Genomic DNA, 25259 nt, shown 5'->3' on the forward strand with positions numbered 1-25259 from the left:
ATGGACCCTGGCGAGGCGGCCATCTTGGAGTCTTCCCGAAGGAGCTTCAACCTTTTCTTCACGCTGGTTCCGCGGCGGCCTTGCTGGGCAGAATGAATGTGATAGACCACTTGCGAGACATGGCGGCAGCGGGGCTGCACTCCAACGTGCGGCTCCTCAGCAGCTTGTTACTTACAATGAGTAATAACAACCCGTGAGTTGAGGCGGGGAGCGGCCTGGGGCTGAGGAGAAAGCGGCGCCGGTTTGGGAACGGGGGCTGAGGGGACCTGGGGATTGGCGGGAAGGAACGGCTGCGGGCCCCAGTTGAGGTTCCGAGGTCAGCGAGGGCCTCGTCGGGCGGAGCCGACTTAGGAACGAAGTTGAGTTCTCTGGGTCCCCGCGTTGTGCCGGGCGCTGGGATGCGCTCCCTGCGGGGGATGCGGCGAGCGGCTGCTTTGAGAAACGGAAGGCGGGGGCTCTGAGGACCACCCTGGCTAGGGTTTCCCGAAAGTTGGGAGCAGAGGTTTTCTTAAGGAACTTGTCGCCCGGCATAGCGACTGTCACATCGCTGGGCTGACTCATCCCTTCCCAGCTCCTTCCCGAAGAACGTTTTCTCGCTCGCCGAGGCTCAAAGAAGCCCAATCGCCTGGTTTTAGACCCTTGTTCTGCATTTGAGATTGATTTTTTCCCTGGGTGTGTCAGTAGGGTTTATTTACTTTCTCGTCCCTGCAAACACCTGAAAACAGGAGACTTCCTTGATGGGTGAGAGTGGCACCTTTTGAAGGGCTCGCATTGCCCTTTTCACGTTTCCAAAGCTGCCGCTTATGGAGTCTTATTGCGGATGAAGCACAGGGCTATTTCCAGCCTTGAGTGCATGTCGCCCCTGTGCTTAAATTTCTCCCTTTTGGTTAAATTAAAATTCCTTCCCATGGCCTACAAGGCCAAACATCTCTCTCTCTCACTCTGTCTGTGCTCCAGCTTCCCTGGCTATTCTTTCTGTTACTTGAACACACCAAGCTCGTTCTCAACTCAGGGGTTTTGCATTTGCGGGTCTGCTTAGAGTCCTCGCCTCAGAGCTGCCTCCTCATTTAGGTTTCAGCTCAGATATCCCTCCTAAAGAACTCTTTTTAAAAAAAATTTAATTTCATTTTTTTATACAGCAGATTCTTATTAATTATCTATATTATACATATTGGTGTATATATGTCAATCCCAATCTCCCAATTCATCCTACACCCCGTCACTTTCCCCCCTTGGCGTCCATACGTTTGTTCTCTACATCTGTGTCTCACTTTCTGCCCTGCAAACCGGTTCATCTGTACCATTTTTCTAGGTTCCACATATATGCGTTAATGTATGATATTTATCTCTTTCTGACTTACTTCACTCTGTATGACAGTCTCTCTCCTAGAGAACTCTTGTCTGGCCACCAGAATTGTCCCTTACCCACACCATTCTATCCCTTTGCCCTGTTTTATATTCTACATCACTTTTTTTTTTTAACCAAGATATAATTGACATACTAGTCTCAGGTGTACAACATAATGATTCGATATTTGTCTGTATTGTGAAATGATCATCATAGTAAGTTTGGCTAACATCTGTCACCTCACATAGTTACAGAAAAATGTTTTTCCTGTGATGGGAACTTTTAAGATCTATGTTCTTCATCACTTAACACCTAATGAAATCAGCACAGTGCCTGTGTGCAGTACGCACTCAAACATTTATTGAAGGTGCTAAGGAAATACGTGCAACCTCAGGAAGGTGAAATACCGTGTTCAAGTTCACACATCTGGTAAGTGGAAGAGCCGCAATGTCTGGATTTTGGTCCTTCTGACTCTAAAGTCTCCATTCTGACCCACCACAGTCTACTGCGTCTAAATGGCATTGTGATCTTCTACTGAGGGTGGACCCATTTGCATTTGGCCTGCTCTGGAAGCTGTCTGGGCCACTTAAGGGCGTTGCAGCTGTTGCTACCTATTTCATTTCCATTAGTGCTTTTGGACCTCACTACGGGAGACCCATCATTTTACCACCATCCACTTAGTGTTGACAGTGAGGAGCCCTGGTCTCTGTCGGCCTTCTTTGTTTATTCTGGAGCCTCTCACCTGGTTCTGAGTGATTTGTCAAAGCATACAGTGTCTACCATTGGGAATTTATGCACCAGTTAGTCATTATTCTTGGTTCTTGAAGATGTTACAGGATAGTTAGAAGGAGTTTGGTCCTTTGATTAGACTTGGCCCGTTCTTTATTTTAGGCTAAACTGGCAGTTTCCTTCCTAGCTTCAGGAGGTGTTTAAATTCTGACCTTTATCATTTATATTTTAATATTTCTTAATTGCCAATACACACCATAAAAAAAAATCAAACAGTACTGAAGGGGTATGCAGATAAGTGTCTGACCCTGAGTCTTGAACCTCACTCCACTATTTCCCTTCTCCAGAGGCAACAACTTAACAGTTTTTCATGTATCATTTCAGAGATAACTTACGCATGCATAAGTAGGCATGTATGTTACAATATATAAACATCTGAATCCTTTCTCTGAGTGTAGTATTTCTATCAAATCAACTATTTTCTTTCACATCTTATTTCTCACTAAATATATAGAATCTCAGAGTTGGAAGAGATCTCAACTATCTGGACTGTACCTTTCAGTCCTTGACTTTCCTTTGTAACTTTATATCCAGTGTTTAGCCTACCTATCCTTTTTTTAAAATTATTTTTTTACTAAGATAAAATTTACATACCATGATTCACCCTTTTAAAGAATACATTTCTGTGTTTTTTGTTTTGTTTTGTTTTTGCGGTACGTGGGCCTCTCACTGTTGTGGCCTCTCCCGTTCAGGCTCAGCGGCCATGGCTCACGGGCCTAGCCGCTCCGCGGCATGTAGGGATCTTCCCGGACCGGGGCATGAACCCGTGTCTCCTGCATCGGCAGGCAGACTCTCAACCACTGCACCACCAGGGAAGCCCCCATTTCTGTGGTTTTAAGTACATTCACAGAGTTGTACAACTGTCACCACTGTCTGTTCCAAAGCATTTGCGTTACCTCCAAAAGAAACCCCAAATGTATTAGTAGTCACTCACCAATTCCACTTGCCCCAGCCCCTGGCACCTACTAATCTATGGTACCTATTCTTGAGTATCCTTCATTTGCTAAGCAGTTAACCGTCTCCAGAGTTCTTTGACTCTGACTGTTCTTTCATTTTAAGTGGCTGTAGGTTTTCCCTGTCAATGAAAAAATGTAAACTCTAACTGGGGGAAGGATGGGATTGGAGATTAAAAATACGGGTTTCCCATTAAGATTGGTGGCCAGTCCTAGGCACTTATAACACTTGTGAGCAATATTCAAGGTTAAAGAAAAGGTTCTGAAATGTATTGGTTCCGTTACGCTGTCCTTAAACCCCTGAGACTCAAGGAAGTAAAAATTCTTGTTAGTGAAGTTTACTTCTGTATGTAAAAAAAAAAAAAAACCTTTCATCAAATAAGGCTAATCCTCTCTCATTCTGTTCCACTCTGTCCCACTGGCTTATCCTAGTCTATTCCCATACTTCGGTATTTTAGTATTCCCATTTTCTATAGTATTTGAAGAGTTTTAAGTACCCTCCGAACCTCTTTTTGTTCAGCAGTTAGCTAAAAATGATTCAGAGTGGTGAGTTTCTCTTTTCCAGGTTCTTTAACCCTTCTTTGGTAGGGTTAAAGTAATATTAACCCTATAAAGTAATATTAACCCTTATTTGGTAGGGTTGAACTAATATTACTTTAGTAATATTAGTTAAGTCATGATTGCTCTCTTTTGTCTGTATTACCCTAAAAATTGATGTTACTATGAGAGTTATGGATATATATCAGACTCTTCAATTAAGAAGGCTTGGGTTAAAGAAGGGGAGGAAAAGATACAGTTGACCCTTGAACAACTTTCAGGGGAGGGGAGGGGGTGCCAACCCTCCCCACAGTCAAAAATCCACGTATAAGTTATAGTTGGCCCTTTATATATGCATTTCCTCCATATCTGCAGTTCTGCATACATGGATTCAACCAAGAGTGGTGTAGTACTGTAGTGTGTGCTATTGAAAAAAATCTATACATATAGGTGGACCCTTGTAATTCAAACCTGGTTTGTTCAAGGGTCAACTGTATTACATTTCTCTTTGTATATCTCTGTATTACTGAATTTGATTTAGATGTATCAATTGTTTTTATAGTAAAGAGAACAATTTAAGGCAATTTTCTACATGTGTTGACCATATTGACATGAAGTATGACTCTTGCCTCTTTTTTGGGGGAGTAGCAGTTAAGGTAAATTTACTTTTCTGTAAACTGTCAACACAAGGTGTATTAGGCTTATGTAGACACTAAGGAGAGCGTTCTTTCTTACATTTCAAAACAACCCATGTAGGGGGTATACTTTCTTTGTTTTCTAGTGAGTTATTCTCCCCATCTCAGAAGTACCAGCTTTTGGTGTATCATGCAGATTCTCTCTTTCACGATAAGGAATATCGGAATGCTGTGAGTAAGTATACTATGGCTTTACAGCAGAAGAAAGCCTTAAGTAAAACTTCAAAAGTGAGACCTTCAACTGGAAATTCTGCATCCACTCCACAAAGTCAGGTAATTGGAAATAGATGTGTGATGTGGTTTTGGTTGGTTGGGTTTTGAGAGCAAGAGACGCTGAAGGAATTTGAAAGACTGCTGATTAGATGTAGAAGAAGTAAAATAAAAAGTAATTTTAAAGGGGAGCTGACTGGAGAAACAAAGATGAAAAACCACTTAGATGCAAGAATGCATCCAACCAAGCACTAAGGGCTAGAAGCAAAGTTCACTCTATGGATGAATCTAAAAATAGAATTAAATTTTAAATTAATTAGTTTAAAAATTAAATGGAATTATCTAGGCTCTAACCAAAGCCTTTCATTGTTCCTTCCTTTTATTTTATTATTTATTTATTTATTTATTGGCTTAGTTTCCCAACCAGGGATTGAACCTGCGCCCCCTGTGTTAGATGCACAGAGTCTTAACCACTGGACCGCCAGGGAAGTCCCTGTTCCTCCCTTTTATACAAACAGAACTCAAAATCTAAAGTGTTTTTAATAATTTTAATGAAAGTACACTCTTAAACTGTAACTCAGTTTTTAGGATAGTGAGCACCTGGGGAAATTTATATAAAATAATCTTATGAATTCCTACTAGTTTTGGTTGCTTGATAATTAAATAAATGAAGGGTAAAAAATTATAATTTCACCATTGGACAGTCATCCCATTGCTAGAAATTAATCCTAATAGTAGATTCACAAAAGGTTTACAAGGGTATATAACTAAGGCTGCTTATTGTAGTATTGTTTATAATGGTAAGAAACTGGAAGCAAAAGTGTTTATCAGTAGGATCTAGTTAAATTATAATATAGCCCTAGGATGGAATATGATGGAAATATTGAAGAAATGAAATATAGAGGTGTATGTGCTGATGTGGAAAACACTGTGTATATTAGTAAAGAAAATACGGTTTGAAGCAGTGTGTTCACTACTCTTTTTGTTTAAAGGGGATAGTTTGTTTATTTTATTTTTATTTTTTGGCCACACCGCACGGCTTGCGGGACCAGGGATTGAACCCGGGCCCTCCCTGGCCCTGGGCAGTGAAAACACGTTGTTCTAACCACTGAACCGCCAGGGAATTCCCTAAAGGGGATAGTTTATAGTTATATAAGTATATCTTGGTGTATGCCTAAAATATATATGGTTAATATACATGAAAAATTTTCTGTGTGCGTGAAGGAAATACATTTAATGGGAAGCTTTAGGGAGAGGGGAACTTTGACTTTTCAGTTTGAATCTGTCTTTAAATTTAAATTATACACGCAACTTATTTAAGAGGAATGTCAGTAGAATGAACTGGAAGTGAAATTATGAGTTGTGTTCTGTATTTTTCCACATTAAAAAAAGATACAAAGTAACATCATTGCTTTTTTTTTAAAGCCTGTACATCTTCTTCTTGTTTCCTTTCTTTTTATGTAGAACCTTTGTTTTTGTTTTAAAACGAAGCTTTTTTTAAAAAATTTATTTAATTTTTATTTATTTTTGGCGGCGTTGGGTCTTCGTTGCTGCGTGCGGGCTTTCTCTAGTTGCAGTGAGCAGGGGCTACTCTTCGTTGCGGTGCGCGGGCTTCTCCTCGGGCTCCAGGTGCACAGGCTTCAGAAGTTGTGGCTCGCGGGCTCCAGAGCAAAGGCTCAGTAGTTGTGGCGCATGGGCTTAGTTGCTCCACGGCATGTGGGATCTTCCCGGATCAGGGTTCGAATCCGTGTCCCCTGCATTGGCAGGTGGATTCTTAACCACTGGGGCACCAGGGAAGCCCAGAACCTTTGTTTTTGTTATTAAAGAGCTGATTGCCAGGAATTCTGTTTTCTGACACTGAATGGAAGTCATGTGTATTATCCACACAGAATCATTCATAGAAGTAGTTAACTCCTTTTTTAAAATTTATTTATTTATGGCTTTGTTGGGTCTTAGTTGCTGTGCGCAGGCTTTCTCTAGTTGCGGTGAGTGGGGGCTACTCTTTGTTATGGTGAGCAGGCTTCTTACTGTAGTGGCTTCTCTTGTTGCAGAGCACGGGCTCTAGGCACACGGGCTTCAGTAGTTGTGGCTCGCAGGCTCAGTAGTTGTGGCTCGCGGGCTTAGTTGCTCTGCAGCATGTGGAATTTTCCTGGTCCAGGGCTCGAACCCGTGTCCCCTGCATTGGCAGGCAGATTCTTAACCACCGCGCCACCAGGGAAGGCCAGTAGTTAACTGTTTTTGAGCGCTCTGTATGCTTAGCACCGTGCTGAACCTTCCATGTGAATCAAATACATTTAATCTTTAAAGAGTCTTTTAAAAAATTGACATACAATTCACAACATAAAATTCATAATTCAGTGGGTTTTAGTGTATTCACAGAATTGTACAACCATCAGTACTGTCTTAATTCCAGAATATTTTCATCACCCTAGAGAAACCTTCTGCCCTTTATCTCCCCAGCCCCTGGGAATCACTAACCTTTCTGCCTCTGTGGGTTTACCTCTTCTGGACATTTATATGAATGGAATTGTGCAATATGTGGCCTTTTGTGGCTGGCTTCCTTTACTTAGCATAATGGTTTCAAGGGTGATCCATGTTACAGCATGGAATAAAGAATCAGTTCTTTATTCCTTTTTATTGCAGAATAATATTCCATTGTATGGACATGCCATATTTTAACTATTCATTAGTTGATGGGCATTTGGGTTTCTTCCACTTTTTTAAATAATTAATTAATTTTTATTTGGCTGCATTGGGTCTTCGTTGCCGCACGTGGGCTTTCTCTAGTTGCGGTGAGCAGGGGCTACTCTTCGTTGTGGTGTGTGGGCTTCTTGTTGCGGTGGCTTCTCTTCTTGCAGAGCCTGGGCTCTAGGCGCATGGGCTCAGTACTTGTGGCTCGTGGACTCTAGAGTGCAGGCTCAGTAGTTGTGGCGCACAGACTTAGTTGCTCTGCAGCGTGTGGAATCTTCCTGGTCCAGGGCTCGAACCTGTGTCCCCAGCATTGACAGGTGGATTCTTAACCACTGCGCCACCAGGGAAGCCTTGTTTCCACTTTTTATCTATTATTAATGCTGCTATGAACATTTGTATACAGGGTTTGTGTGGACATGTTTTCAGTTCTCTTGGCTGTATACATAAAAGCAGAATTGCTAGGTCATATGGTACTTATGTTTAACAATTTGAAGAACTGCTATACTGTTGAAGTAATATTTTGAAGAGATGTTTTCATTTCCTCTTAAGTGTCTTCCATCTGAAATTGAAGTAAAGTACAAAATGGCTGAATGTTATACAATGCTAAAACAAGATAAAGATGCCATTGCTATTCTTGATGGGATCCCTTCAAGACAAAGAACTCCCAAAGTAAGTTGAATTAACAACTTGTTACATATTTTTCTCTTCCCCAGTCCTTCCAACCCTCTTCTGCCATGTTTTCAGGGATTCCATCTGAACATTTTATCCTTGTCTCTAATGCCCACTTTGTTCACCTGTTCTCCCTGTTTAGAGAGATGGAGGAGTGACTTTCTTATGAGACCCTAAAAATTCAGCTAATGAAAGTGGTAGCTGGAGAATAATATTACATATGTTTATTTTTTGGTGTTTCTTATTGTAGGAAATATGATTTGCAGTATACTTCCAGGTAGCAATAATACTTTTTAGAACCTCATTTTTTGCATTCTTTAGGTATACGCATTTGATAGTGTGTATTCCTTTCATTTTCAGAATTAAGACTACAAGATCCTTTTGTACGTTTGATTTGTCAACATATTATAATGTATAGAACACCTTCAACTGAAATCAAAAGTTCTGGTGTCTTGTCTGAGTTTAGGGCATTCAAGCTGTGTGCAGTGTGAACTTGGCACAAGTTAAAAATCTGGCTTTACTTTTTTTTTCCTTACTGAGGATAATGGTACTTTCTCTGGTATAAGTTGAGTTCATGTATGTGAGAATACTTTTTAAAAGTACTATTCTATAAGGAGTATTATATTGGGCATCTCTGATTACAGTTTTTTTTGAAGTCCAGTTTAGAAAAACAATGAAAATCTTAGCTCTTAGGAGTAAATTCACATCAGTATTTAATATTCTTCATACTCTCATGTCACCTACCGTCCTCATTTCATTGAAAAACTGTTCTGTGCAGTGTGTGCTTAACAATAAGGAATTTTATAGGTATGATGTCTATGTACATCTTCCTGCCCTTAAAAGAAAAGGAATCATAACCAGTAGGGACCTGGTGTATTTAGTTAGTGTTTTTTCACCCAGGTGTTACTGAATTTTAAAAGTAAATAATCAGACTTTATGAGAACATGTTGAAGCATCTCCTCATGTTGAGGATTTATTTAATATTTTCTGAATTTTCAAAAGTAAGCTATTTCCTCAGTATATTTTATGGTGATAGCTGTTATTAAAAACATTTGTAAGTATATTATAGATTAACTTGTCTCATAATAAGCTGGGCGCTGTATACTAAATTATGTTCTGGTACGCTATGAAAGTGTTACTCCAAGAATAATTTTTTTGTATATGTAAAGAGTGTCTTATTTTGGAAAATGCTGTTTTGATTATAAACTTTGCATGGTACCTATTCCTTATCTTATTGGAAATGTACCGTAATTTCTTCCTTGATGACTTGAGGGAGTTCAGGGACATATTTTAAAATGAGTAATGGCAAAGAAGCTGAGCTTTGTATCCAGCACTTTGGTGTTTACAGCCATCATTTCAGGAGAGACCAGAGGAGTCCACATATGTTAGGAGTACATATCTTTCATTCTTCATTCTGTAGAGCTGTTGTAGCCAGGAGCAAGCAAAGATGTGTGCCTCACACATAAACCTAGAATATTTACAGTTTTTCTTTCTTGTCCGTTAGGGAGTTAACTGGCTTCTCAGTCTGTGTAAAGAACAAGGAAGTGAGTCAAAATAAATGTTTGTTAATGTATGGTAAACACTGCCACCCATTGTTTCACAATTTTAAAGGAAAATTCCAGTGTGAAATTATTATATCTTGGAAAATCTTCAACTTTTAAGAGAAACATACCAACAAACAATTTCTCACTCAGTTTTTAGAACACGATAACTGCTTGTGTTTGTAATTGGTAGAATGTAGCTTTAATGATGCCCCCAAGTAAGGATCTGTTTTAAAAAGAATTGACTTTCCTACTAGGTAGTACTCAAAACTCACTCTTTCAAAGTGTCAGGTAGTTTAAAGGGAATTTTAATATTGTTGAGACAGATGGTCCGTCCGTCGTAGTTTGCTAATAATAAGCAGTCAAGAAAGGATATTAAATTTAATTCTTTTATTTTTTTCAAGTATTGACACCAGTACTGGAGTTTTCCTTTAAGTACCTTTTTTTGCATTTCAACATAGCCTAAAATGGAAAATCTGAGGCCAAATAAAAAATAGTTTTGAGTCACTTTGCACGTTAGGAGCTCGGGCCGTTGTGCCGTGCCATCTTTCCGCCTGTGCCAGGGACCTGCCCGACTCATTGGCCGCCATGGCATCACATGAAGGCAAGCTTTTCATCGGAGGGCTGAGTTTTGACACCAACGAGCAGTCACTGGAGCAGGTCTTCTCAAAATATGGACAGATCTCAGAAGTGGTGGTCGTGAAAGACAGGGAGACCCAGCGATTGAGGGGCTTTGGGTTTGTCACCTTTGAGAACATCAACGATGCCAAGGACGCCATGATGGCTACGAACGGGAAGTCTGTGGATGGGCGGCAGATCTGGGTCGACCAGGCTGGCAAGTCGTCTGGTAACCAGTCCCGCAGGTACCGAGTTGGCTCTGCTGGGGGCCAGGGCTTCTTCCGTGGGGGCCGAGGCCGGGGCCCTGGGTTCTCCAGAGGAGGAGGGGACCGCGGCTACAGGGGGAGCTAGTTCGAGTCCAGGAGTGGGGGCTATGGAGGCTCCAGAGACTACTACAGCAGCCGGAGTCAGGGTGGCAGCTGCAGTGACCGGAGCTCGGGCGGGTCCTACAGAGACAGCTGCAACAGTTATGCTACACACAACGAGTAAAAATCCTTCCTGCTCGAGATCGTCCTTCCAGTGGCCGTATGTTTAAAGATTTTGGGAGCTCCGCTGAATCGTTAATGTGTAGTGATCACACGTCCTTGTACCCACTTTTGTAGTCTTACTGGTTCTGATCTTGTCAAACACAGCCTGACTGCTTCTGGCCCCCAGATGGCCTTGTTACTACACTTCGCTTTTTAAGGAAGTGCTTTCTGTTTTTAAGAGTCTTAAAAAAACGTTTTGAAGAGCACTTCCAGTTTTACTTTTACCATTTTACCGTGAGCCAAGAGGTTTTTTTCAGAAAATCACCAGGGGTTGTGAGTTTTGTTTTTTGTTTTCAGTTGTGTTGCTTTTTTTCTTTTTCTTTTCATTGGGGTCGGCCCCGTGAAGTTGGGTGCCCCGAGTCACTTCTCTTTGAGATTGAACAGACTCTGAATCTGCTCTTTGTCCGAAGCTGAGCAAGTTGTAGCTTTTTTTCCAACTTGGTGTCATGTTTCTGAGTGTAGCGTGGTAGAACCGTGCAGGTGGCAGCAGAGCACCCGGGCTGCCCTGGCCTGGGCGTCCACCTGTCCTGTGGGACCCACAGTAGATTTGCAGACATCCCCGAGAGGTTCTTGAAAATGTGTATTTAATTGTCCTTTTTTGCCGGAAGACGTACACATGTCCCATCAGTGTTGTATCTGAAGGGGTGAAGGAATTCTTATAAGCAGTTTTCTTTGGCTTCATGAAGCCGATTAAAAGACCATCTGAATGAAAAAAAAAAAGTTTTATTTCCAGTATCCATTATTTCATTGTTTGATTCAGTATGGATTAATGGCATACTAGATTTTTATATACTATGAGTTCATAATTGGAACAGATGTTGATGTTCTTTATCTTCATAATTTTTAGTAAGTGTCTGGCATACCAAGCTACAGATAATTGAGGAGATTGGGGATTGGCTTTTTTTTTCTTTTGTGCCCGCATGTTGACTGCTTCCTTAGGGTAATGATCTGGCAAACAATGTGTTCTATTTAATACCTATTAATTTTAAATTGGAAAATTGTGTTTTTGTCTTTGTACTATTAAGAATATTTATCCCTTCCCTGTAACTTCTATATTCTTTGGAACTTTTAGGTATTCTCAAATTTTCCCTGTTGCATTTTTAGGAAGGGTTTTTCTTTTTCTTTTTCTTTTTTTTTTTTTTAACTAGAGCTTTTCTGAGTTACATATTTGAATTGTGCTAAAAATGCATTCACTATATTTAAATAGTGTAGCTGATCTCAGGATCATCATCACCTCTAGAGGTCAGTTAGAGTTTGATTTTTGTAGCATTACTTTGATCAATCAGACAGTACCTGTGGGTCAAAGCTTTAAGCATTAGAAAGGCTAGAGTCTAGCTGCTAGACCAATTGTCAGAGAGAAGCAAAGTGTTTTATTCTGTATCTGTCATTTCCTTTTTGGGGAAAATTCATCTGATCTTTTTTAATTAGCTGTGTTAAGAATTCCTCACTTTCTCATGCTGTGATATTAATTGCATTTAGAATATATAAACTTAAAAAATAAAATATGTAAACAAGCATTTTTAGGGTAGTTCATCTTCTGTCTTAAAAATCAAGGTAATTAGAATTCTGTAACATTTCTCAAATGAAGGTTACTTCCATTTCCAGAGGCAGCATCTTTGGTCCAGATATTTTTGGACCTTTTGGCTGGGTAAGTGAGAAGAATTTGGGGGGAAATGGGAGGACATAGGAAAAACAAAGTAGTAATTTCCTCTTTGGTTTGAAGAATGGGGTTGGGCTTTATTTCCACACAGCTTTGGGTAGATTTTCCAGTAAAAAGTAGAATAGCTGATAATAAAAATCAGGACTTATTGATGGTGAGATTTTGTTTTTAAATATATACTTACCTTATTGTCCTTTCTTTTCATTACAGATAAACATGATGCTGGCAAACCTGTACAAGAAGGCTGGTCAGGAGCGACCTTCAGTCACCAGCTATAAGGAAGTGCTGAGGCAGTGCCCATTAGCCCTTGATGCCATTCTAGGTACAGGTCATTCTCCCTATTTTCATGGAGTGTTTACTCTCTAAGATAATCTTGGCTGTACATTAGAATAAGTTTATTTTTTTTAAAGTTGCCCATGCTTCACCTCCAGAGAGTGAGTCAATAGGTTACTATTGCCGTGTATTCTTTCACTGATCAAGAAATACTGTAGTTGTTCTGTCATGTCCATCTTGCTTAGAATAGGGAAAGGGTTGCCTTATAACCTAGGGAAAGGGTAGCCTATTGCTTTTTGCATTGTAGAAGAAGGATGCTATGCCTCACCTTCTTTCTCCTACTTTCTGTTGGATTAGGTTTGCTGTCCCTTTCTGTAAAAGGTGCAGAGGTGGCATCAATGACGATGAACGTGATCCAGACCTTGCCTAACTTAGATTGGCTTTCTGTGTGGATCAAAGCGTATGCTTTTGTGCACGTTGGTGACAACTCGAGAGCAATCAATACCATCTGGTGAGAGCCACAAAGTTGATTCAGTATTCTTGGGGCCCTTATATGGGGGTTTTATGTATATAAATTAGCAAAACAGAAAAATGGATGCTTATCTGTTGGTATTACAGCCAGTCGTCCCTAGGCTTTGTTAGTCTGTTAATGTACTGAATGGTCCCAGATGTAATAGTCTCTGTTAAATGTAAACTTGGACCAAGTTTAGCTCTGTACTTGCAAAAGTAGTAACCCTTGCAAAACAGACGGCCTTAGTGTGTCATACTTGAACCTGGAAGAACATCTTTTTGGATGCCCCAGAAGCACAGATTATTGCAGCATCTGACCTGGGTTGCCTCAGGACTGGGATTTTTCTTTCTAGTCAGGTAAAGTCCAAGGACAAGAGTGGGGTTTGTGTTAGGCAAAGTCATTTGGTTGAATAATAAGTAGCTGTCACTTTGAATGACATTACATTTAACACCGTATAGTATATGTTATCCTCTGAAAAACTGCAACCAGAAAGTTTCTAGGTAATGAGAGAGATTTCTGCTTTATTCTGTGTATTTACTATCCAGTCTTGTATAACTTTTAAGTTAAAAGCTCAGAATAAGAAAATCTAGTTACACTTTTTTTTTAGTCTTTCCTTGTGAAAAATCTTGTACATACATAAAAGAAAATAGTGCCCATATACCCATCACCCAGATTCAACAACTAAGAGGATTTACAATAGATTTTAAGGTTCAATGTTTAATATCTTAAAGTTCACTAGAGAAAAAGTCCTTATTGAGAGATAACGTGGACCTACTGGGAAGCTTAGCAGATCTGTACTTCAGAGCTGGAGACAATAAAAACTCTGTCCTCAAGTTTGAACAGGCACAGATGTTGGATCCTTATCTGATAAAAGGTAAGTAATTCTTGGGGCAGGATGGAGGTGGCTGTAGAGGGGCAAATCAGAAGATAGGGAGAAGATGTAACATGATCTTCTGATAACAGTTTTTTGTAGAAAAATATTTTATAAAATTGATTAGAGTAGCCTTTTACCTTTTTTTTTTTTTTTTTTTTAAGGCCCTGACAGTGTCTCTGACACTTGGGTAATTCCATTTTGAGCAGTTGTTTTTGCTTGAATTTAAGTGTCATCTCCCCACAGATCATTATTTAGCTTTCTTTGTTTGGGGAGGGATCATAGCCCTTCCTTATGATTTACGGATTTATGATGTGCCTGACTGAGAATTTGGATGGCATCCCCAGGACCGTATATCCTTTTAGGGAATTTAGCTTTACTGTGTCCTTAAATATAGTTAAAAAGGAGTAAGTGAACAGATACTAAGAAAGTGATCAGGTGGTTAAAGGAAGTAATTAGAAGTGAACAACAAAAAAATCATTGATTTAAAAGAAGATTGCTGCTGAAGGAGGTAAGCCACAGGGACTTCCAAAGGATGGCTGTTGACGGTGAGTGGCAGTGAGTGAAGGGTAATGTGCGCAGGAATAGTAGGAAATAAGGTTGGATAGATAGGCTGAAGTCTGCTTGTAAAGGCCCCAAAAAGGTCATCAGAAAAACATGACCTTGTGACAATAAACAGTTTTGTAGACTCTTTTTTTTTCTTTTAATAAATTTATTTATTGATTTATTTTTGGTCGCATTGCGTCTTCGTTGCTGTTCACAGGCTTTCTCTAGTTGTGGTGAGCAGGGGCTACTCTTCGTTGTGGTGCACGGGCTTCTCATTGCGGTGGCTTCTCTTTGTGGAGCACGGGCTCTAGGCACGCAGGCTTCAGTAGTTGTGGCACACAGGCTCAGTAGTTGTGGCACATGGGCTTAGTTGCTCCACGGCATGTGGGATCTTCCTGGACCAGGGCTCAAACCTGTGTCCCCTGCATTGGCAGGCGGATTCTTAACCACTGTGCCACCAGGGAAATCCTAGTTTTGTAGAGTTGACAGAGCAGGGAGGGGAACTTCACAAGCATGTAGATGGGGAAACAGATCCAGAAAGATGAATTTGTTTGCCCAAGGTCCCCTCCTGCCCATTGTTATTCCTCTTCTTCAAATTGCCTGTGCCCATGATGAAAATGATGTTTTAGAAGTAGTAGCCTGGCAGTAGAGTCAGCATCTTGGAGTTAGAAGCTCAGACCCGAGTCCAGGGGCCAGCAGGGAGAGCTGCAGTAATCTTGGTTTGAGAGGCATTTTCTTTGGAATCTGAAGGAATATTAAGGAATGGAGGGGAATGGTGGTAAGAGATGGGTGACAGCGAGCTTGGGGCTTTTTTTTAATAGAACATGAGTGAAAATAAGGGGGGGGGGTAGGGCTGGGGGATGATCTTAAATGAACTAGACTCCAGAAGGAACTAGATGCTTTTTCTAGAATAGGCTAACTTTTTCTGAGACCGTCATATTAAGTGTGTACTCCTGACTGTGTCTAGACCTGTTGGAAGAGAGAACTTAATTTGATGCCTTTTTTGGGCCTTTTCTGGTTATGTGTTAGGATAGCTGTATTATCACACCACAGGATATAGGGACAAATAGTTCCTGAAAATAACAGGCTTTCAAATTGTGAGGTAGGTCCTTCTACTCTTTGTTTTGTTTTTTTTTGTTTGTTTGTTTTTTACTTTGGGATGTGTTTTGTCTTTTTTTTTTTTTTTTTTTGCGGTACGTGGGCCTCTCACTGTTGTGGCCTCTCCCGTTGCGGAGCACAGGCTCTGGACGCACGGGCTCAGCCGCTCCTCGGCATGTGGGATCTTCTTGGACCAGGGCACGAACCCGTGTCCCCTGCATCGGCAGGCGGACTCTCAACCACTGTGCCACCAGGGAAGCCCTGTTTTGTCTTTTTAATAGTCATTCTGTAGGAAACTGGGAATGCTGGTGGGAGGAGCTCATGATGGTGGAGAGGGCTCAGACCCTGCTGGAGCTGGGGCCTCAGTGTGGACTCTGATGAAGGTTACAGCTCCTTCAGAAAAGATGCCTGCTGCTTTAATGAGCCTCTTCCTCTGTAGGAATGGATGTATATGGCTACCTCCTGGCACGAGAAGGGCGGCTGGAGGATGTGGAGAACCTTGGCTGCCGCCTTTTCAATATTTCTGATCAACATGCGGAACCCTGGGTGGTCTCTGGGTATGTTTATGCATTCCCTTTTCTCCCCAGTTTTAGTAGATCCTTTAGGAAATTGTGGTTCCTCCTCAATAGAATATAGATTTGAAAGCTTTGGTTTAAGGGATAATTAAGACTTGGATTCAAATCATGGTCTGCCTGTGACTTTGGATACATCATTTACTTCTCTGAGCCTGTTTTCGCATTTGGAAAATGAGGATAATACCCCTGCTTTATGGGGTAGGTGTTTACTGAGATAGTGAATGTATCATGCTCAGCACTGCACCTGCACACGGGCAGCCATCAGTGAGCAGGCCAGGAACTGTGCTGCTGTTATTAACCTGGCTTTACAAATTCTCTGAATGTCTCTGACCTGACAACATACCCAGATCGTCAGGTTCTTTTTTTTTTTTTAAATTTTATTATTATTTGGCTGTGTCGGGTCTTAGTTGCAGCTCATGGGCTCTTCGTTGCAGTGTGTGAGCTTCTCTAGTTGCGGCCTGTGGGCTCAGTAGTTGCGGTGCATGGGCTCTAGAGCGTGCGGGCTTAGTTGTCCTGTGGCATGTGGGATCTTAGTTCCCCAACCAGGGATTGAACCCACGTCCCCTGCGTTGGAAGGCTGATTCTTAACCACTGGACCACCAGGGAAGTCCCCATCAGGTTCTTTTTTGTAATTTTTCCCTTCCGTATCAAGATTTCTCCCTTAAAAATAAATATTCAGTAGATTCTTGTTGTTCTGTTTTTTCACTAATATCTTAGGCTAAAGTTGTAAGGGGTTTGTAGTAAGGATCACGTAGAGGGCCTTTTCTCTGATTTTCCTCTTTGAAGAAGTTTCTTTATGGTCTTATCTCAGATAACTTTTGGTTGTTTTTTCCTCCAGGTGTCATAGCTTCTATAGCAAACGCTACTCCCGAGCCCTCTATTTAGGAGCCAAGGCCATTCAGCTGAACAGTAATAGTGTTCAAGCTTTGCTACTTAAGGGAGCAGCACTTAGAAACATGGGCAGAGTCCAAGAAGCAATAATCCACTTTCGGGAGGCTATACGTCTTGCACCTTGTCGCTTAGATTGTTATGAAGGTAAGATAAAAAATATAGATGAATGGTGTGGATCTGTAGATGTGGCGACAGCACTCAGATGGAAGGTTTTGTTGGGCCAGCAGTTTCCAAAGTTTGTTGTACATTGGAGTCCTCTGGGGGAACTTTGAAAAATCCTGATGCTAGGTCACTCCAGTACTGTTAAAGTCAGAATATTTGCTGTTGGGATATAGGCATCAGTACTTTTTTAAGATCACAGGTAATGCCATTGTGCAGACATATTTGGGAACCACTGCATTAGGCATTATAAATTCATTTATGGCCAGACTTTTCACTCCATACTTTAAATCCATTTTTTTTCATTTTTTGTTTCTGATTTTTGGTTAGGGTATAGTTGGGTTGGTTTTTTTTGTCATGTTTTGTTTCTCAAACGTGGCCCACTCATTAATGTGAGTTTCTCTGTGCTGGCACTGTGCTGGATTGCTTGGTACGTCTTTATTGTTTTTTTTTTAATATTTATTTATGTATTTGGCTGTGCCAGGTCTTAGTTGCCGGGTGTGGGATCTTTATTTAGTTGCAGCATATGTGGGATCTGGTTCCCTGACCAGGGATCGAACCCGGGCCTGCATTGGGAGTGCAGAGTCTTAACCACTGGACTACCAGGGAAGTCCCTGTCTTTATTCTTTTTTACAGCTGTCTTACCTTGGGCCAGAAATATTACTCATAGGGTAACTCAGTATCCATATGACAGTGTTGGTTGTGGGAACTGGTCAGTTCATTGTGACCTCTAGAGTAGGCATGATCAGGGTCAAACTTTGTTATGTACTATTTTAAGTTCGTGTGAACTGCCCCTAGGAGTTCAAAGCTATGCCAGCTTCAGCAGCATTTGGTGACTCAGTCAGAGACGTTAAAATAGATCTTACAAGATGCAGTTCCTCCAAAGCATATTTTTATAAGAATTTAAAAATAAACCCAGGAGTCTAGGAGTGATTTGCTCTTAACAGGAAGATGAGTTCAAATTTGAGAAATAAAATTTGGAAGTTGGTGTAAAGAACAAATCTGCTTAGATAGCCAGAGAACTATGCCTGTTGTGGATTTGTTCTTAAGAAACTGCAACAAACCAAGCTTTTGGTTTCAGATTAAATTCTTGATCCTGAAACTGTAGCTTCCCTAGCCTCCCAGCTGCTTTTATCACGCTAACTCCTGTCTGCTGTGTGCCTGTTTCACAAGAGCCTAAGAATGCAGCTAACTGCATTACCACAGTGAGTGGTTGGACACAGGATAGTTAGAGTTGTTCCCCAGTTGGCCAGTGAGGCTTTATGGGATGCCTTCACTCAAGCCACAATTTGGAAATTTGGATCGGGGTGACTTGGTTATGGCTTCTGGTGGTTCTTGCAGCCGCCAACCAAGCTTTCTTTACTGGTGGGGGCCCTGGATCAGTGAAGTGCATTCTTCACATTTCCCTCTGAATTTCCAGTGGGGCTTTAGCAGGAAAGTAAAACTATTTAGTAGGTAGTTACAACCAACCACCATATTCTGAATCCACCACGTTGCCCTTAAGCGTTAGGTAATTTCTGGTTAAGTAACCATAGTGTGTGGTAGAATGTGCACATATATTATAAATGCCACTAGGGTGGAGGAGTATACAGAGAAAATCTGCCAGGGAGTGTGTGGGTTTGGGGTTTAAGCTGTTTTTCTGTTTTGATGAGTGCTTTGGACTAAAAAGTACCTCCTCTGTTCTCTTTGATTTCTTGGCATGAACAGTTGAGAGTTGACTGTACTTGAAATGTCCCCGTGGAGCATCTTGCTGTGGGTATGGAAAGAGGCAGGAGCTGCCGATCTCAGTGTATTTGATCCATCTGATTAAGCCCTTTCCATCCAGTTTAGGGAAACCCTCAGCAAATGCTTCTTGAGATAACGTTTATGTTTCAAATGAAAAGGTCTTCCTTTCTCCTGAGGTTGCTCCCTAGGTCCTTAAGTTTTTAGAGCTGGACATTTTGCTGTGGACTGTAGGAGCCCTCCCCCTTAAATGTAGGACTAAAGGTGACTGAGCACAGCTGGAAATTAACAGTTTGTTAAGAGGCAGCAAAACCTTGGGTTTTGTTGGAAACCTCGTCTTTCACAGTATGTTAATGTCACATTAGTTAGTGTCACATTCGTTCCTCTGACTTGCAGCTGGGCTGCCTACGTGCTTTGGTTTACTTGTGCATGTTTGTTTCCTTCACTAACTGAAGGTGCCTTTGCGCTACAGGCTTTTTCCTCGTCCGTCAAGTGCTCTGGGGAAGAGCACCTCTTAGCTGTTCCATCAACATACCCTTCAGTCTGATCTCACCATCAGACTTTTCCCTTGGCCTGCCCTTTGTTTTAAACTTTGAAGGTTTGTAATTTGGAAGGCTGTCAGAATGGAAGCATGGCTTGGAATGGTAATGTGGTTGAACTTTGTGTTATATTTTTTCAGGTCTCATCGAATGTTACTTAGCCTCCAACAGTATTCGTGAAGCAATGGTAATGGCTAACAATGTTTACAAAACTCTAGGAGCAAATGCACAGACCCTTACCCTTTTAGCCACCGTTTGTCTGGAAGACCCAGTGACACAGGAGAAAGCCAAAACTTTATTAGATAAAGCCCTGACTCAAAGGCCGGACTACATTAAGGCTGTGGTGAAAAAAGCGGAACTGCTTAGTAAGTGTATCTTGTTTACTTCCCTGTTCGTAGTTAATTGTGTAAAACCTGATCTCAGTTGGATTCCCTAGTCCCAGTTGGTTACAGATGACCAAACAGGTGTGTGCTTTTGCACTAGGTCTGAGCCCATGTGAATTGGTTTATATTTAGCACAACCAAATGTAATTGGCTTAGAATGACTTTTGTGGCGTGGCTCAAACCAGGTGTACTTGGTTAGTACCTATTCAGCTCACTTTGTCCTGAACTAATTTGGGCCGAATATAACTGGTTTTAACCAATTTGAACTGTTTTGACCCATCTTGACCCATCTTATGACTTCCCTTTTAGACTTGGTTTTTTAAGTCCTGATTTATGATGAACTGAGTTTAGGGTAGTTTAGCAAATAAAATCCATTTTGGCTTTTTATATGAACTTTGGTTGTGAGTAAGTTTTTAAAAATCAGAACTCAAACTGCAGAGTTCTTAATGGAATAAGAATTCAAACGACCTTGTTCTCACTTCCTGCCACACCACTGTTCTCTTGACATCTATAAATAGATGTTGGATTGTGATCGTTGTTGTGGTTTTGTGTATATGACTTGCGATGGGAATATATTTCGAAATGTTATGTAAGTAGGAAAATGAGAGTCTTTTTCTTTTCAGGCAGAGAACAGAAATATGAAGATGGAATTGCTTTGCTGCGGAACGCACTAGCTAATCAGAGTGACTGTGTCCTGCATCGGATCCTAGGAGATTTCCTTGTAGCTGTCAATGAGTATCAGGAAGCAATGGACCAGTATAGTATAGCACTAAGGTAGGCACTTAGCCTCCCATGGGGGGAAGGTCATTGAGGGGTAGAGGAAGCAGGGAACAATGTAACAGGAGTTCTGGAAACACACACACTTTGTGCCCATGGTTGAAAACAGTAATAATAGTAATGGTAGAGTTGTTTGTAAATTTATGACTTCTAAAGTCTTTTCCTTAAGTGATATTAACATTAAAGAACTGTTTCACTCATAACCAGCCACACCACTATAACATCTGTTTTCATTTGTGTAGATCATCTTCCTGGCCTTGCCAACACATATACGTATTTTTATAGGGTTATACGTAGTATATATTTTATATTCTGCTTTTTCAATCAACGTATTGTAAGTACTTTCCCATGTTTCTACCTACTGTAGTAGTTAAGAACTTAAGCTCTGAAGAATACTACCTTTACCACCTGTTATCTTGGGCAAGTTACTAACAGATTTCCTTGTCTATATCTACCTTATTAGGTATTAAATGATTAAACGAGGATTAAATGATTATTCCGTGTAAAGCTCTTAGCACTGTGCCTGGTATATAGTAAATACTAAATAAATAGTGGTATTCTTACTGCTTAATACAGAAGTGATTTCTTTGAGGGTCGTCTGTGTGTCTATAAAGTTATGGTGGAGGCCTGTCTTTAATCGAGTCTGACCACATCCATTTACTTGTTCAGCAGTTAAGCACCACTCATGTGCCTGGCATCTCAGTAAACACTGGGGATGCTGTGATTCTGGGAGCTCTCAGTCTCAGACGTGCAGACTGATAGATACCATGTGCTAAGTGCTTTCAAAGCAGTGTCTAGAAGGCAGGGTGGGAGTGCAGAGGGTGGGGAGCGCTGCGTGTGGGTGAGAGCTGTATGGAAGGTTTCAGAGAATAGGAGATGTTACAGTCAATCTACAGTTATATAAGTAGGAACAGGATTCCAACATGGGTTTCATTTGCTTTTTGGAAACCCAGAAGCAAATGTGAAAATAAAATATAGAGGTGGGATTTGCTAGAGATTGGACACCGGCTGGCCTCAGTGATGGTCACAAAGGCAAGAGGAGAGATTGCTTAGGAACCAAGTAAATAAATGTTCTGGACCCTCTGAACTTTGAGGGTTTTGGCATGCACAATACTCTTAGATGCTACAGTCAAATGCCCAGGTTGGGTAGCTTTGGGTCCTGGGGTCTAACCTAGGAGTTGACAAATCTGTTCCATGGTAAGCATGATGATTTTGGTTGACTACTGAAATGCTATATGTTTAATTATATCATAAGAACATGGAACAGTTTTACTCACAAAAAAATAAGTATTTTTTGTAAACTTGTAACTTAAAAACCTAATACTGTTAAATTATATTTGAATTTTTCTGTTAATGGTTGTTTGCTACTTTTTCATTTGTGTTATCTAGTATCTTCCTCTAGCAGAATGCTAGGGGTATTAAGTGTGAAAAGGTTTAAGAAATAAATGGAGAAAACTCAAATTGAGAATTCTAAAACTTAGGACAAGATGGCTTTTTTCACTTCTAGTGGTGGACTCCCTCGATCTTCCCTATGGAACTGGAGTTGTTTGGAGAGGCCAGGCATTAGCAGTTTCTCTGTGACTGGGTGGTCATTTCACTGCTGTGCCAGGGAGAGATGACGCATCAGCCAGCAAGAAGCAAGGCAGAGATTCAGGCCTCTCCTTTGTTTTGTTGTCCCCTAGTTTGGACCCCAATGACCAGAAGTCTCTAGAGGGGATGCAGAAGATGGAGAAGGAGGAGAGTCCCACGGATGCCACTCAGGAGGAGGATGTGGACGACATGGAAGGGAGTGGGGAAGAAGGGGACCTGGAGGGCAGCGACAGTGAGGCGGCCCAGTGGGCTGACCAGGAGCAGTGGTTCGGCATGCAGTGAGGCAGGCACAGCTCCGTGGCCACACTGGCCTGCCCCGCTCTGAGCACTTCCATGGACTGAAGGAACCTGTAGGAGCCCGCTCTCTGGGAGGACAATGATTCAGCATGTGATTGCAGCAGGGGTCTCTGCCCCTTGCTCCGTATTTCTAGTAGTGACTTCATTTTTAAAAACTGAGCCTGACCAACCTTCCATATATCTCCATCCTCCTCTGCTCCAGTCAGGGAGGACCAAGTGAGCACTCAGAGGCCCGTGGACGTGTCGGGGCTTCTGGGACAGAGTGCTTTTTATAGAACTAACTTCTAAATCTGAAAGCTCGAGGAATAGAAAGTGTTTTGTCTGTGATGTTGTGGATGGGTTTAAAGGAGCGACCTGTTCCCCAGAGCAAGAGTGTCATCTCCCAGCAGCAGCATGGACTGGCCCTTTCAGAGAGGGTTTCCTGTCCCAGAAATCATTATCCTGGGTTGTCCAAACTTCCCTAGTAACCTTGCTTCTTTCTGCAATGTTAGTAATGCCTTAAGTTGACAGTTGCTGTTTTGCAGAACAGTTTTCCTATTTGCTAATCTGGTAACTTGCCTATGAGCCTGGGCCGAATCTGAGAAACAAGTGTGACCTAGAGCATGAACAGAGGCACAGTTGGGGTAATTAATAAAACTGTTTTTTGTACAGTAATGATGTTGGGTTGGTCAGAATGGAAGCCCTTTATAGATTCTTTTTTTTTGGTCTCTTACTTACAGTGCATTGATTCAGCTCTAGAATTATTTGCCATAAATAGACTCCCTTTTTCCCAGAGTGCTGGGAGCTGGGAGGATTGGGAACCTCAGGTAATACTGAGCTGGTTCATCCATTCGCATTTTTGATTGGTAAATTCCTGGGGAGAGTCTTTGGCCAGATTTTAGACTGAGTCTGCCTATCTCTGTCAGGGGCGCTGAGGTCGGTGTCTGGTTTCAGCATTCTATTGTGGGGTCAGCAGGGGGCTCATTCCCTGGGCTCGGGTGCTGGGAGACTACCCACCCTCTCCCCCTTGTTTAATATGTGATGCTTTTGGAGGTGAAGGTAGTGGGGGGTGTCGCAGCTAACCCCAAAGTCTCATCAAAATAAAATTAGCCAAAGGTGGTACAAAATGGGAATTTGACATAAATGGAAAGTTCTGTCTTAATGTGTAAAAACATAGAGTGTACAATAGTTTAGGAGCTTAGAACATCTGGTAACTGCAATTTAAAGTGGGCAAAAGATTACTGTTAAAGTATCTTTCAGTATGAGAACCAAAGCTTGGGCAGCATCATTTGATGGAGCAGTTTTTAAAGAGCCCAGCAGGCAGTTGGAGTCATGCCAGGTGAATGTGTGGCCCAGAGAAGACACTGCTCATTTGTGCTCGCTGCAGGATGCAGGCTCGCTGCAGGATGCAGGCTCATGTCCTTCCTCAGCTCGCCTCTGAGCATCCATGATCAGTTAGTGCTTTGGGAGAAAAGGTGAAATCTCTCCTCTGGGGAGGAAGCCCAGCCACACCCTCCTGACCTTGTTTCTGCATGTCAGGCTCATCACCATGAGCCCTGAGATTCTCTCAGGATCAGTCTGTGCCTTGGAACCCACACCTGTGCACCGCCTTCCATCAGCAGCCTCACGTTCCTCCCCTTTCATCTCTGCTGGGAGCCCCTGGATCAGTCTGGCCTGTCCATCCCAGCAGCACCCTGCACTGGATTCCTCAGGCCCCTCACACCTGCAGCTCCAGTATTTCCATCTCGGCAGTGCTGGGGTGACAACTGGGTTGAAGTGACAACTGAAACTGTATTTTTAGAGCACCTGACATAGGATTGAAAACACTCTCAGTTTACGTCAAAGAATCAGAGGAGTTTGAGTTGGAGGATGCTGAAGCGCTTCCCTGCCAGTCACTTGCTCTCATAAACAGAAAACCTCATGAGGGTGAGGAGCCCCAGGAAGCAGGGGCACAATCAGGCTGACCAGCTCTGTCGCTGTCCCACTGATCCACTTGCAGGAGACCAAGCAACCTTATAAGGGATGCCCTTCCACATGCCTGCAGTCACCACAGGTACCTTTTGCTGTCTGGATTTTCGCACAGCCAATGTGGAGATGTTTTAATTGATGCTTGTCATTCCTCCTGGCTCCTTCCAGATTGTTTGAAGCATAGGTTTAGAATCAGACTGGGTTGGGTTCTAAAAGTCTCAGCTCACCTGTTAGTGCTGTGGGTCAGGGGCCAGGTGGTTAGCCTCCACGTTCTGGGCTCCCTCATCCTCCTCTGGACTGAAGACTGAATGATCCTGTGAGGAGTTCAGCATGGTCCCCATTGGGAACATTATCACCATCACAAGGGTAATGGAGATCCCAGTTTTTTCTTGGGGAACTGGGGACTGATGTTATCACTCTGAAGACTTCTTGCTCTTCTCTCCTGGAGGTCCCTCTGCTGAGCAGGGAGGCAGGGTCCTAAGGAAGGTGTTCCAAGTCCTCCACCTTGGCCCTTCACCCTTCACTTCTGAACCCATGCTGTGTGCCAGGGACCTGGCAGATGTGACCCCTACAGAGCTTATGTCAGGAGTGCTCCTTGCCAGCCTTAGTTTGGAGGCCACACTCCTGCCTCTGAATTCTTTCCCAGAGAATGAGGCCAGCTTTTGCCTGAATCTGTAATTCTGAAACTTGATTATGCTTCTCAGTGATACAGATCTCTAGGCTGGACACCAAACTTTAATCCAAGTCTGGGCCCTGGGCCCAAGAGTCTGCATCTTTAATCCCATCCCAATTTACTGTTCTGATGCAGGTGTTCCCTGGTCCAAATATTGAGAAACCTGGGA

The 25259-nt window shown here is 42.0% G+C and overlaps 2 protein-coding genes across 2 annotated transcripts; both read left to right on the forward strand.

The window, feature by feature from the left end:
* On the forward strand, positions 1–23124 carry ANAPC7 (anaphase promoting complex subunit 7). The gene is given in 12 exon segments (XM_029226526.1): positions 1–70; positions 73–193; positions 4409–4595; positions 7773–7892; positions 12449–12560; positions 12869–13022; positions 13754–13896; positions 15977–16094; positions 16951–17147; positions 19564–19788; positions 20430–20580; positions 22266–23124. Coding segments are annotated over 12 exon segments (1788 nt in total). The 3' UTR covers positions 22456–23124.
* LOC114897595 (cold-inducible RNA-binding protein-like) lies at positions 7800–11611 on the forward strand. Its single transcript, XM_029226540.1, has 2 exons — positions 7800–7892; positions 9997–11611. Exons 1-2 carry the CDS (start codon positions 7843–7845, stop codon positions 10400–10402), a joined length of 456 nt encoding a protein of 151 aa, XP_029082373.1. The 5' UTR covers positions 7800–7842; the 3' UTR covers positions 10403–11611.
* Positions 23125–25259: the final 2135 nt, after the last annotated feature.

This window comes from Monodon monoceros, unplaced genomic scaffold (genome assembly GCF_005190385.1).
Source record: "Monodon monoceros isolate NGI ecotype Baffin Bay Population unplaced genomic scaffold, NGI_Narwhal_1 Super_Scaffold_1, whole genome shotgun sequence".
Lineage (NCBI taxonomy): Eukaryota > Metazoa > Chordata > Mammalia > Artiodactyla > Monodontidae > Monodon > Monodon monoceros.